This window comes from Poromitra crassiceps (assembly GCF_964638095.1).
Source record: "Poromitra crassiceps genome assembly, chromosome: 23".
In the NCBI taxonomy this organism is placed as follows: domain Eukaryota; kingdom Metazoa; phylum Chordata; class Actinopteri; order Beryciformes; family Melamphaidae; genus Poromitra; species Poromitra crassiceps.
In genome coordinates this window covers 22,341,048-22,353,234 of record NC_139639.1, presented here as the reverse complement: position 1 = coordinate 22,353,234, position 12,187 = coordinate 22,341,048, and the positions used below count along the sequence as shown (strand labels likewise).

The 12,187-nt window shown below is 45.5% G+C and overlaps 1 protein-coding gene across 4 annotated transcripts in view; it reads right to left on the bottom strand.

Moving 5' to 3' along the window:
• The window catches only part of mtcl1 (microtubule crosslinking factor 1), a 79,384-nt gene that overhangs the window by 61,000 nt on the left and 6,197 nt on the right, over positions 1-12,187 (bottom strand). For all 4 annotated transcript variants that reach the window (XM_083658852.1, XM_083658853.1, XM_083658854.1 and 1 more), the window contains one exon: positions 11,326-11,484. In XM_083658852.1, the coding sequence (XP_083514978.1) occupies positions 11,326-11,484 (159 nt within the window). The remainder of the gene's footprint in view (positions 1-11,325; positions 11,485-12,187) is intronic.

Genomic DNA, 12,187 nt, shown 5'->3' with positions numbered 1-12,187 from the left:
ACCCAGACAATGGAGCCTTATATTCGTATCTATCACACCAGCTTGGGTGGTGGGGTGGTGGGGTGGTGAGGGTGTTACAGGGCAGGAATGGACGGCTATCCAGCTGGCTGATAATGAGGTCTGCACCTCCTTTAGCCCCCCGCCCCACCCCCCCCCTACTTCTCTGTCCCCTTCTGTGTCAAAGGGATCACAATAGGTTGGTAATAAGGGGGAGGGGCCTGCGCTTCTGTACGCCTTTGTGGCTGGAGAACGGTGGGCGGGGAACCTACGGGGAGGGAGAGAGATTTGAAATATTGTGCTACAATAGCAGCCTGCGGCTATCTAGACTAGAGGGTCGTTACATGGAGCTGCAGCCCACGGCTATCTAGACTAGAGGGTCGTTACATGGACCTGCAGCCCATTGGCTATCTAGACTAGAGGGTCGTTACATGGACCTGCAGCCCACGGCTATCTAGACTAGAGGGTCTGTAAGGAAGTTTGTTGAGTTTCGCTGGATCTTAGGTAAGAGCTTGCGAGGAGTGATCGGTTAGAACCACAGAGATGTCTTTCAGGCGTTTATTGGGAATATCAGGCAGATAGCAGGGGAAGTAACATACAGAGTAGTAGAGATATAGGTAGCTAGCTTACATGTAGCAGAGAGATAGACTCGTGTATCATGTGCAGAGAGAGTAGAACATCGCTTTTTATACCTCCCACATTCAAGGTATGACATCATTGGTGATGTCACAACGTCCCCGGGAGGTATGACATCATTGATGACCTCACAAAGTCACGTCTCACATCACACAGTCTGGAGACAGCCTAGACCATCTGACATCACCGATGACCTCACAGGGGAAACTCTGACATCACCGATGACCTCACAAGGTGAACTCTGACATCATGACCATCATCATTGGGTCGTAGGCCTGATGGTGGGGCATTACGGAGCCTTTTCTACAGGGTCGTTACATGGACCTGCAGCCCACGGCTATCTAGACTAGAGGGACGTTACATGGAGCTGCAGCCCACGGCTATCTAGACTAGAGGGACGTTACATGGAGCTGCAGCCCACGGCTATCTAGACTAGAGGGACGTTACATGGAGCTGCAGCCCACGGCTATCTAGACTAGAGGGTCGTTACATGGAGCTGAAGCCCACGGCTATCTAGACTAGAGGGACGTTACATGGAGCTGCAGCCCACGGCTATCTAGACTAGAGGGTCGTTACATGGAGCTGAAGCCCACGGCTATCTAGACTAGAGGGTCGTTACATGGACCTGTTTGCCCAGATGGCCCGCCGCCCCCAAAGTCACGAGGCTGTCGGCTGTAGCTACCAGCTTAAGTGGCCGAACACACCATACGCCAAAGCCATGCCGAACTGAAGCTTGAAGCAGACTCAAGCTGATCTGACACCAAAGCGGTCACACCAGAAACAGTCTCTTTTCCACAGCGGCCGGCTCGGAGCTGCTGCTCCGGCCCCTCCCACCCCTCACAAATTGCATTGACTGCCTGCCTGGCAGCTCGGGATCAGCGTGCGGCACGCTTGGAAAATAGAACAGAAGCTGAAACTATCGGATCAGCGTGGCGTGCGGCCGCCGGCCGGTGTGAACGGACTCGCCTGTTAACAAGGACGCTGAATTGAAACTGCGTGGCTTTGGCGTGGCATATGGTGTGAACGTGCACTAAGTGGGATTTTAAAGGAATAGTTCACGCAAAAATGAAAATTCGGTCATCATCTATTCACCCTCATGCCATAGGAAACACAGGTGAAATTTAAGAGTCCATACCGCTAACACAAAGGGAGGTTGTTGCCAGCACAACTTTTTAGCAGCCTTCTCCAACACAACTGAAGTCAACTTGGCAATCTCACTTTAAATAAATAATAATCTGAAACATTTTAACATTTTTATCTAAACAAATATCTGTTTTGCTACTCTACATCGCCAACTGATATAATTAAATAGTATTTTGATCTATACGCAGCTAATGAAAGCAGAAACTCAAATTTCAGTGACAAAAAAAAGGGGAAAAGACATTGAAGCGAATTATGAGTGTATGAGAAAAATAAGCATCCACTCCTAGAAGATAAAAATGACAAGCATCCAATAGCTGCAGCAAATATTCCTGTCACGCATGAATGATGATTTAAGAGAGAGGTGCAAGGAAATACGAGTCAAGGAGAGAGGAAGAAGGGATTATTTTTTCAAAGAAAGAGCTGGTAGAAGAGGTAGAATGAAGAATGGAGACATAACTCGGAAAGGAGAGGGTGACAGGAGGAGCAGGATGTCAAAGCGTTTGAAGGAAGTCTTGCCTTGGCACATAACAGGCCATGTGTGTGTTTGTACAGTAGGTCTCTGTCTTTCTTTATGGCGCAAGTCATCATTAAACCATGACTGCTTGCGTGCAACATACGACCCCAGATAGAGCAAGGAGCGTCAGTCCGGTCTGCCTCCCCCACTGTCCCACAACAACGTCTCATCTTCTAGAAGCAGCGCACTGCACTTCAAACGACAGCACTGGTCCATAGGTTCCCACAACGCTAACACGGACTCCTACAGCTATATGTGCTTCTATAAGAAAAAGACCTATGGGATTTGGACCATGCAGCTTGCAAGAGCAATATACTGTAGAGCCCAAAATAGAGCACTTTGAGTATGATCGAGGATGCAGAAAGACAATGCAAGCATGAGCAGGCAGGACTGTGTGTTTGCATTTTTCCAAGGAGCTCACGTGATCCTGAATTGAAAAGTTGAGAAGCACAGGAGGCATGGGAATTTAGGAGCATGATGTAAAGGTTTTTTGAAAACAGCCATTCCTATCTTATATCTCTCGTGGCAAATGTGAAGATGTGATCCTTTTCTTTGTTTTATATAGGTGGCATATGTTTATTACCTTGAACTTTGACCACCAAAATGTAATCAGTTCATCCAAGTCGATGTTTGAGACAAGTTTGATTAAATTGCGTCAAGGCATTCCTGAGATATCGCGTTAACAAGCTTGAAAATGGCGTTCGAGAGCTCACCTTGACCTTTGACCTTTGACCACCAAAATCTAATCAGATCATCCTTGAGTCTAAGGCGATGTTTGAGGCAAATTTGATGAAATTCCGTCAAGGCATTCGTGAGATATCGCGTTAACAACCTGGAAAATGGCGTTTGAGAGGTCACAGTGACCTTGACCTTTGACCACCAAAATCTAATCAGTTCATCCTTGAGTCCAAGTCAATGTTTGAGACAAGTTTGATTAAATTCCGTCAAGGCATTCCTGAGATATCGCGTTAACAAGCTTGGAAATGGCGTTCGAGAGGTCACAGTGACCTTGACCTTTGACCACCAAAATCTAATCGGATCATCCTTGAGTCTAAGTCGATGTTTGAGGCAAATTTGATGAAATTCCGTCAAGGCGGTCCTCAGATATCGCGTTAACAAACATCGTACGGACAGACGGACGTACAGACGTACGTACGCACGGACAACCCGGATCCATAATGCCTTCGGCCTGGCTATCGCTGGCGGAGGCATAAAAAACATGATCCATGCAATTTTGTGTTTTTCAATTTTCTTACTTGTATTGCAAGTTTACATGGACGTTTCTTTGTCAGCTGAGTTGACTTAAGTTGAAACCTATTTAAAAAAACATAAAAACCTCTACACACTTTCCAAATACTTGGGTGTCGATGTCGATTAGAAAAGCATCCCTTCTTCATGTCTAAAGAATGTCCTATTTGCGGATAATGTTTTTTTTCTGACAAAATACAGTAATATTCTACTGAAATGGCTGCACTGTAGAATCCTGCAAAGACACTTTACTGTAGTCTCTTGTACTCAAAATCAATACTGTAACTCTAACTCCTGGCCCAGCCGCTGACAGAGCCTGTACCACCCTGCTGCTGCTGGCCAGAAAATGGTGACAAAGTGCCTGTGACTCACACAGTCTTCATCCCCTGCCAGATCAAATAAGATCCCACCATGCGCCAGCCTTCAGTCGTCCTCACCATCTCCGCACACGCTGTAGTCCCGTCTACAAACAGGGGTGTGCAGTTGTGACTGGGCTTTGATTGGTACGCATTGGTTTGTGGTTATGGGCTGCAGCGGTGCTGCGATGAATTCTGAAGCTCCTTGACAAGATGTGACATTGGGCCTTCCCATCTCAATGCATTCAGCTTAGTACAGTAGTATTTGCCTCTCTAAAGGAAACCATAGAAGCTGGGCCCCCTGAAAGTATCCTTCCCCCCCCATTGGTGGGGCCCCTGATGGCCTGCATGTGATTCCAAAAAACATTCTTCAAAATTCAAATATAACTTGATCGCATAAAACAGAGCAAACACAATATCTTATCACTCTCTGCAAGGCTTTTTTTTTTTTTGCGGAAGGCCATATTTGGCTGATGACGTCCTCTAGCATCCTATTTGGATCGCTATTTTTCTGATGACCTGTCTATTCCTTATATTTGGAGGACAGGTGAGAAATATCATGACTCAGCCTGCGTCAAAGCCTGCCAAGCTACTGTCATCAGTCCTAAATAGAACTGTAAATCCTGTTCGATACAGTGGACAGACACATCCAGGAAACAAACGTTGGCTGGAGGAACTGTATCTGCTTTCTGGTTGTCTCTTCTCTGTCTGTATGTTCTGCCAGCCTAGCAGCATACTGCAGGATGATGGGATGATGTTCTTGAGCCTTCCTATCTTCTCGATATCTGCTTTTTCAACTGTCTTCCTCCTACAGCCCAGCTATTTGTCTGTCAAAACACCTCACCTCATCACATGTAGTGTTTGGAGAGGTTTTCACGATGAAGGTGAACTTGGTATTTTTGTTTTTCTTGTCAAATATGATTAAACGTTCTGGAGCAATTTAAAGGGTTACCTTTGCCTTTATGGGGATTTTATCTTATTTTTAGCACTGGCGAATCAAAAAAGGTGGCATAAACTTTCTACTTGCATATAGGCCTACATCCAAACTCTATATAATACCAGGTCTAGTAGGCAATGGAAGCAAGATCATAAAGTTTAATTTTAATTTTCAATTCCCCCTGATGTCCGGTCATTGCGCCACCCCCTCTGCTGATCTGTGGAGAGTTGTAGACTTGTACATGCTTCCTCCGATACATGTGCTTTCAGCAGCCACTTCTTTTCACCTGACATCGAGGTGTTTCACCGGCAGGACGTAACCCATATCACGCTGTGACCCCCAGTTCCCCTGCCCCACCGAACAGGCGCCCCGACCGACCAGAGGAGGCACTGGTGTAGCAGCCAGGACATAATACCCTTAATTCGGCTTCGCACCCACAGAAATACCGGCCCATTGTTCCTGTTTGGATGCCGGACCAAGGCCAGAGGTAACATGGGGGCTTGAACCTGCGACCCTCGTGTTGGTAGGCAGGGAATCTACTGCTGCACTACCGGATGCCCCGATCATAACATTTCCTCAACACAGACAACAACCCAAAAGTTTGTGAATTATGAGACCAGCGCTGAAAGTAGAAATAGTTTTGGGCCTTACAGGCAGGCTGGTTATGAAGAAAGCTGGTCCCATGTCACTTCATGTCCTGTTTACTTCCATAAATCATAACTCGAGCTCGTAATCTGTAGACCTCCGGGAAACCTCAGAAGCTATCGCCCATAATTCATAATGTCATATTTATCAGTTATTTTTATTAGACTATTATTCAAGCTGAACTTCAGCCCAACGGATTGCAGGGATTCTTTCAGCCATCCAATTTGAACAGATTGATAGTAAAACAAAATGAGATGTAAATTAAATGCAACACGTGATTTCTCAAGACATTTTTAAGATGGATTTTGACACGTCTGGAGACGCCGATTTTAGACATCTGAACACATGTCTTGAGTTGACTTCGCTAATGTGTCTTAAGACATTTAAAGACACGTCTTGGCATCTCAAGACAGTGATGCCTGTGTGTATTATGTACGTACTTCAGTTCAGGATGGTTCATGATGCAGTGGTAGCTTTAATACTACTGCAAATTGAACACTTGCGAAACATCATATGACATGCATCAAACAACCCATTCATATGGATGATGTAAAATATGGAAATTGATTTCACAAGGATTTTAAACTTCAAAGGACAGCGCTCCACCATAATGATGCTTCACTCCAGCATTTCATGCAGCATTCCTCATCTGCTTTGTGCCAGTGATAGTTTGCCTATAGGGTAAGAATATCATTGCTTCTAAAATGGTTTACAACTACACCCTAGTAGTGTAGTCTACAGGTTTAGCATATTTAGTATAACACTAGGTTAAAACCTAATAGAGAGCCACAGGAATGAGTCCGGAAGTATACTTCTGGGTTCGTGAGAGGAAAAGTCTATGGGATTTGACATGGGGGTTTCGCTTAAATGCATAAAATAAGGTATTTGGTTAACAAAAGTTTGTGGGAACGCAAATTTTGGTTCAGCATGATAATCTTCACAAACGCAAATAACTTTTATGACTTTTGGAACGTAAATGCATTTTTTTACGCAATTTTTATAAAACGCTTCAAAAGGCATAAAAGTTATTCACGTTTGTGAGGAGTATCATGCTGAACCCAAATTCACATTCCCATAAACTTTTGTTAACCACAGACCTTATTTTATGCATTTAAGTGAAATACCCATTTTAAAACCCCATTGAACTTTTCCACTGAAGAACCAAATGGCAGCGATTTCTGGATAAAGCCTACAAAAATACATCATCCCTGCAGTACTCTATTTCTACAGAAATAATATTTCTTTGGGCTGCCCCTGCCATCCTGCATTTTGGAAATTTGCATACGTGGTCGCAGCTATTGCAAACTCGCGCTTGTTTTGATTATACAGTGGGTTTTGAAACAGCCTCATAAACCCAGGGGACAGGGTCCTAAAATTTCTCCTATAATCCTTTAATCCCAGTAAAAGTGGAAATCGCCAAAATTGAAGTCATGTGGTCTTCATCCGGACCACAGCAACATGTTGTAAATACCTCCTCTTCAACATGGAGCTCACCGCACAGCCGCTGCGTGACCATCAGCTCATATGGATGTGTGTCACTGCGGTAGATTTCGACTTGCAGCATCCCTCCCCACGCTACTCCTCTCCTCACGCCTCCTCCGCTTCCCACTGGCGGGAGTCGGAGACGAGAAACATTAACTAGGTCAATGAGATTCCTTCGTATTCTTCCGACAGCGAGCCACAGGAGAGGAGAGGAGATGAGAGGAGATGAGAGGAGTCGGTATGAAGGAGCTGCTTCAAAGCATCCAATTCTTCTGAGACCACGTGTAGTCGGAGCAGGCGAGGAGGGCACGCAGCTACCCTGACATGAAACACATGACGTCTGCAGTGACTCTCCTTCAAGCATGGCTGTCATTGTTGAGTTCTTGGGAATGCGGGCATCTCCCTCTCGTTGGTGATGCAGATACACAAGGAAAGCACATAGCGTCACTGTGATATGACGGCAGCAGCAGACTGGAGACTGGCAACACTTCTGGAGCTTAACTCAATGGCTACGCTTGCATTCGATTGGACGGGTTATTGGAACTATTCAAGAGGAAATAGCAAAACATAAGCTGGATCACAAACTACTGTACACATGTGCAACTTGATCATAGTGTGAAAATCTACATTTTCGTGTACACATACTGTACAGTATAGACTAGAGACCATCTTGCAATGGGATCACACCAGCTGCGACGCACGCAACTTAAAACGAATGTGGTCCAGGGGTGTAAAGTGTGTGTGTGTGTGTGTGTGTGGGGGAGGGGGGGATTGGGGGATGGGGGATCCCCTTGTTCGGATCACACCCATTTTCAATCTCGGCCTGAACATCAGGCAAACTGTGGTAGTTCTCGCTACAATAGGACCACATTTTGCACACATGCGCGCGCACACACACACACACACACACACACACACACACACACACACACACACACACAGACACACACGGACACACACACACACACACACACACACACACACACACACACACACACACACACACACTCACATGGTAATAAATTCGATTTTGATACTGCCAATTGTTATAATACAAGAGTGATTCAACCAGGTTATGAAGCAATTGACAGCTTAGCACAAAAGAGACACATGCAGGTGCCATACTGGCTGTTTTGCATATTGTCCTGATGGAGTCTGGTGTCAGGTGAATCCTGCTGTGCGTCAGCTGAGGAAATCCGACAGGAACACGAGACGTAGCCGGAACCCACTGAGCAGGAAGCTTGATCATAATCTGCCTTAATGAAAGATGAACTTCTCACAGGCGAGTGGTGGCATCTAATAAATCACCTGATGCTTGCGTTATGCACAGAGACATTTCATTAGTTCCGTTTCATTACACGTATCAGTAGGCTTTTCTTTCAAATGCCAGTGTGGAATCTTCTCGACCAATCGCTGCGTTCGCTGTTCGCTTCCACACTGACCACACACACAAGCTGCAGCAGCAGTAGCAATTTGCCCCGCGGCCCTATACCAACAGAAGGTCCTGTCAAGCCGGCCCTCCTAAACTGTTTAATAACAGGTCTTGTAAGACCGTGGCCGTATCACAGACGGGCAGGGCCCACAGCCATCTGACTACAGCCTCTCTCCTCCTCTCTCTCTCTCCCTCTTTCTCTTTGTCTCTCTCTCTCACTGCTCTTCCCCCTTTTTCAGAGGGTGCTGAAACATGCCAGGCCGTTTCATAATAGGGCCTTCTTGTTCGATTAATCCAGTCCCTGGGCCTGCTGTGTGTAGCCTCCGATAGCAGAGCACAGGGACCAGGGACAGGAGGAGAGGCACGATGGGCGTCCCACAAGGCTTCTATGTAGGCTACTCAAACTATCTGGGCTCTATTGCACATTTACCTCTCTGGTAGGAACGTTTGTGGAGAAAAGCTTGTTGTTTGTGTATTCTATGTTATTGCTTAACTCCATCTATGAATTCTATTTCTTAATGAGTGGTTAGGATAGTGGGGAGAGCAAAGGGGCACCTCCGGTGGGTAATGTAATGTACTTCCATAATTGCGATGCTAATTGCAAGGAGAACCCAAATATGAGCGATGGGTCTTTTTCTCCAGGTTACATTACAGCTGGGTCACAACCTGAATGGTTTATTTAAATCAGAACGAGGAAGGAGCAGCCTTTGAGTCCAGTTAAACAACATTCTTATCAGTAAAGCGTGCTCTTCCTCTCTCCTGGGCAGGGAGCATCTGTCACTGATATTTATCTCTCTGGCTGTGCGACTCTGTGAGCGGAGGGCAGGTTTTTGGATTTAGTTATTTAAATGTAGCCCTAACTAAATGGTTCTTGACATATTCGTAAACACTCCTATCATCCCTTGCTATCGACAATAAAATGAATATATAGTCGTAAACATTCCTATATCCCTTGCTCCATCAACAATAAAATTAATATATAGGCTACCTGCTGTGCCTTACGAATTTCACAGAATTAAAAGACTTTAAAAAATGAGCACTTGCTTATTAAATCCTGCCTATTTATCAGTGAACTGCCCCATAAACAATGCAACACAATCTGATATTCTTCTTCTACTGAGGGAATATTGGTGCGGTGCATTGTAAAAGAAATACCTCTGGTAGGGAGGGGGAGTGCAGATCCAGAGACGTGCTATGCTTTTCTGGGACAAACCTCAGGGGAGCAGCCTCTCTCTGATCCTCTCTCTCTTCCTCCCTTCCCTCTCCCTCTCTGCCCTGCGTATGTTCTGCGTAGCCCAAACACTAGCCTACCACTCGGGTTGGGGAGCCCATTCCTGCTGGCGCCACCCATACTATAAGTGGGTGTGCTAAAGGCCCAGCTTGTTCATAGTGGTCATACTGGGACCGTTTCTTTAGCGTGCAGTACCAATTAAGAACACCTCACGTGGAGCGCACCGTTCATTTATCACACTCTTGCCAAAAGGTTAACGGTGTCAAACAACAACAACAAAAACTGGAGTCCATCTTTGCTGCATTAGCAAATCCAAACTATGGATTTTCTGTCTTGGTTCCAGTCTGTATACGGCCAGGTCAGGTGTCGCCGATAAGTTGTCTTTGAAAATACCAATGTTGCAAGCAGACACCAATAGTTAAGGCCACATCTCCTATTGGCTGGTCTGGCATTAGCCTACTTTCTGTCTGTTGCCAGACGGCATGTTACCTGCTGTTGTCAACATCCATTAGTCTAAGCTAGCCGAACCCGCTAGCTGAACCCAAGCGGCGCTGAGAATAGCCTCGCCTCATCTCATTATAAATGAGAACACCTTACTTCACTGCTATCAAAGTCAACTCTCTGTTGAGATACAGTACATGCGAAGAGTGGCAAAGTAATACTTAATGGAGAGAGGTCTGGACACAACAGCTACAGCAGACCTGAGAACGTTTAACTGCTGCTTATGATAAATAAATAATAACGACAGAGGTCACTGGTTCGAATTCAATGACCAGCTTGGAAAATTTGGGTGGGAAATGTCAACGAATAGCGCTCGCCCCTCCCTCAGCAACTACAAACCCTACAAACCCTACAAACTACTAAGTCAAACCCTTGAGCAACTGCTCAGTGGCCAATAGTACAAGACTACAGTAGTGCTGAGTAGCTCCTAAGTGACAATGTGCAGATTGTAGCCCTCCCTCCTTCTACAACTATTCCCCCAGGATGCAGCTGTAGATAAGAACACAGTCTTAGTCAACTTGCCTGGTTTAGTAAGACATGCAAATAGACTACACAAGCTTGGATAATCTTTGCATGGTTACACAACGCAGTTGTTTTGAAAGAGCACTGAGGGAGCTGTTAAGTGAATGACACCATTAATCTGCTGCAGTGACCCCCGCTGACCAGGCCAGTGATCCCGATTGATTTCAAATTGATCGCGTTAACCGAGAATTGCCTTTGTCCGCATATCTAGTGCAGTTATGAGGCGCATAACACTGCCAAGCATCACATATGCAGGCTGGAAACGTATCCCGTGCATAGAGGACTGACTACCGACCATCATTGGCATCATTACTGTTATCATAATCACATTCATCTCTGTTGTCGTTTTCACTGCTGTTATTATGATCACTGCCAAAATCACTCTCAACACCATCCCTGCTGAAATAATCCTTATTCACTGCCAGGCTGTAATCGATTCTGCAGTCAGTGTTATTTTTCATTCTCTGGCATTCTTCCCACGCTGCAAATCAGTGGATTCTTCAGATTTGTTGTCTTCCCTTGTCTTGTACACTCTCTACACTAGAGACAGCCACTAAGATGAAAACATGGCTTTAGCACATTAACTCAAATGTCTAAGGACGGAGTCTGCAGGTTCTATCCAGGTCCAGCAGACCAGCAGCAACATCCGACCATGCAGCATCTCCATGAAAAGACTCTCACCTCTTTGGCCCTCTCCAGCTCGTTGTGCACTGCCTGTTTGGAGATCTCCACCTCGATGATCCTCTGTCTGAGCAGCTCGTTCTCGTCCTCCGCCCTGCTGCGTTTGTCCTCCACGCTCTCCAGCTCGTTGTGCAAACGCACCGACACGTCTTTGGCCACCTGGGTTCACAGGGAGGCACATGTATGAGAAGAAACATACACACGCAGTACAAGCAGATAATACTGTTACAACATGGGTCCCCGTGAATATTTTATTGATACATGGCTTTAATATGCATAATGCGCCATTCATAGGCAAACACACACACACACACACACACACACACACGATATCATCCAATCAGTGTTGTCAAACCTCTGATGATAGAGTTCCTCCCAGATCACAGCTACATAAAACCTGTGAAAACGTTTACATCCACCAAGGAGGTTATGTTTTCGGTGCCGTCTCTCTGTTCGCAGGATTATGGAAAAACTAAACTACTGGGCCGATTTTCATGAAACTTGGTGGAAGGGTATAGCATGGGCCAAGAAAGAACCCATTACATTTTGGAGTGGATCCGATTCACAAAATGTGCATATCACAGCAGACTGACCTATTGGCCTTGGCGGAGGTCTGCGCTCTCTGAGTGCACTTCTAGTTCAACTATGTTCAACTAATACCTTCATTAAAAAGCTTGATGAAGAATACAATTCTTGGGGAAACACTGAATAGCCTACTGTTATCTTTTGTCATGAAAACAGTCAAATTGATAGATAATGAATATTGACACAAAAGTACAATATTGATATTGGCCCTCAAAAACCGTAAAATGCAGACATACACACACACCCACCCACCCACCCACACACACACACACGCTGG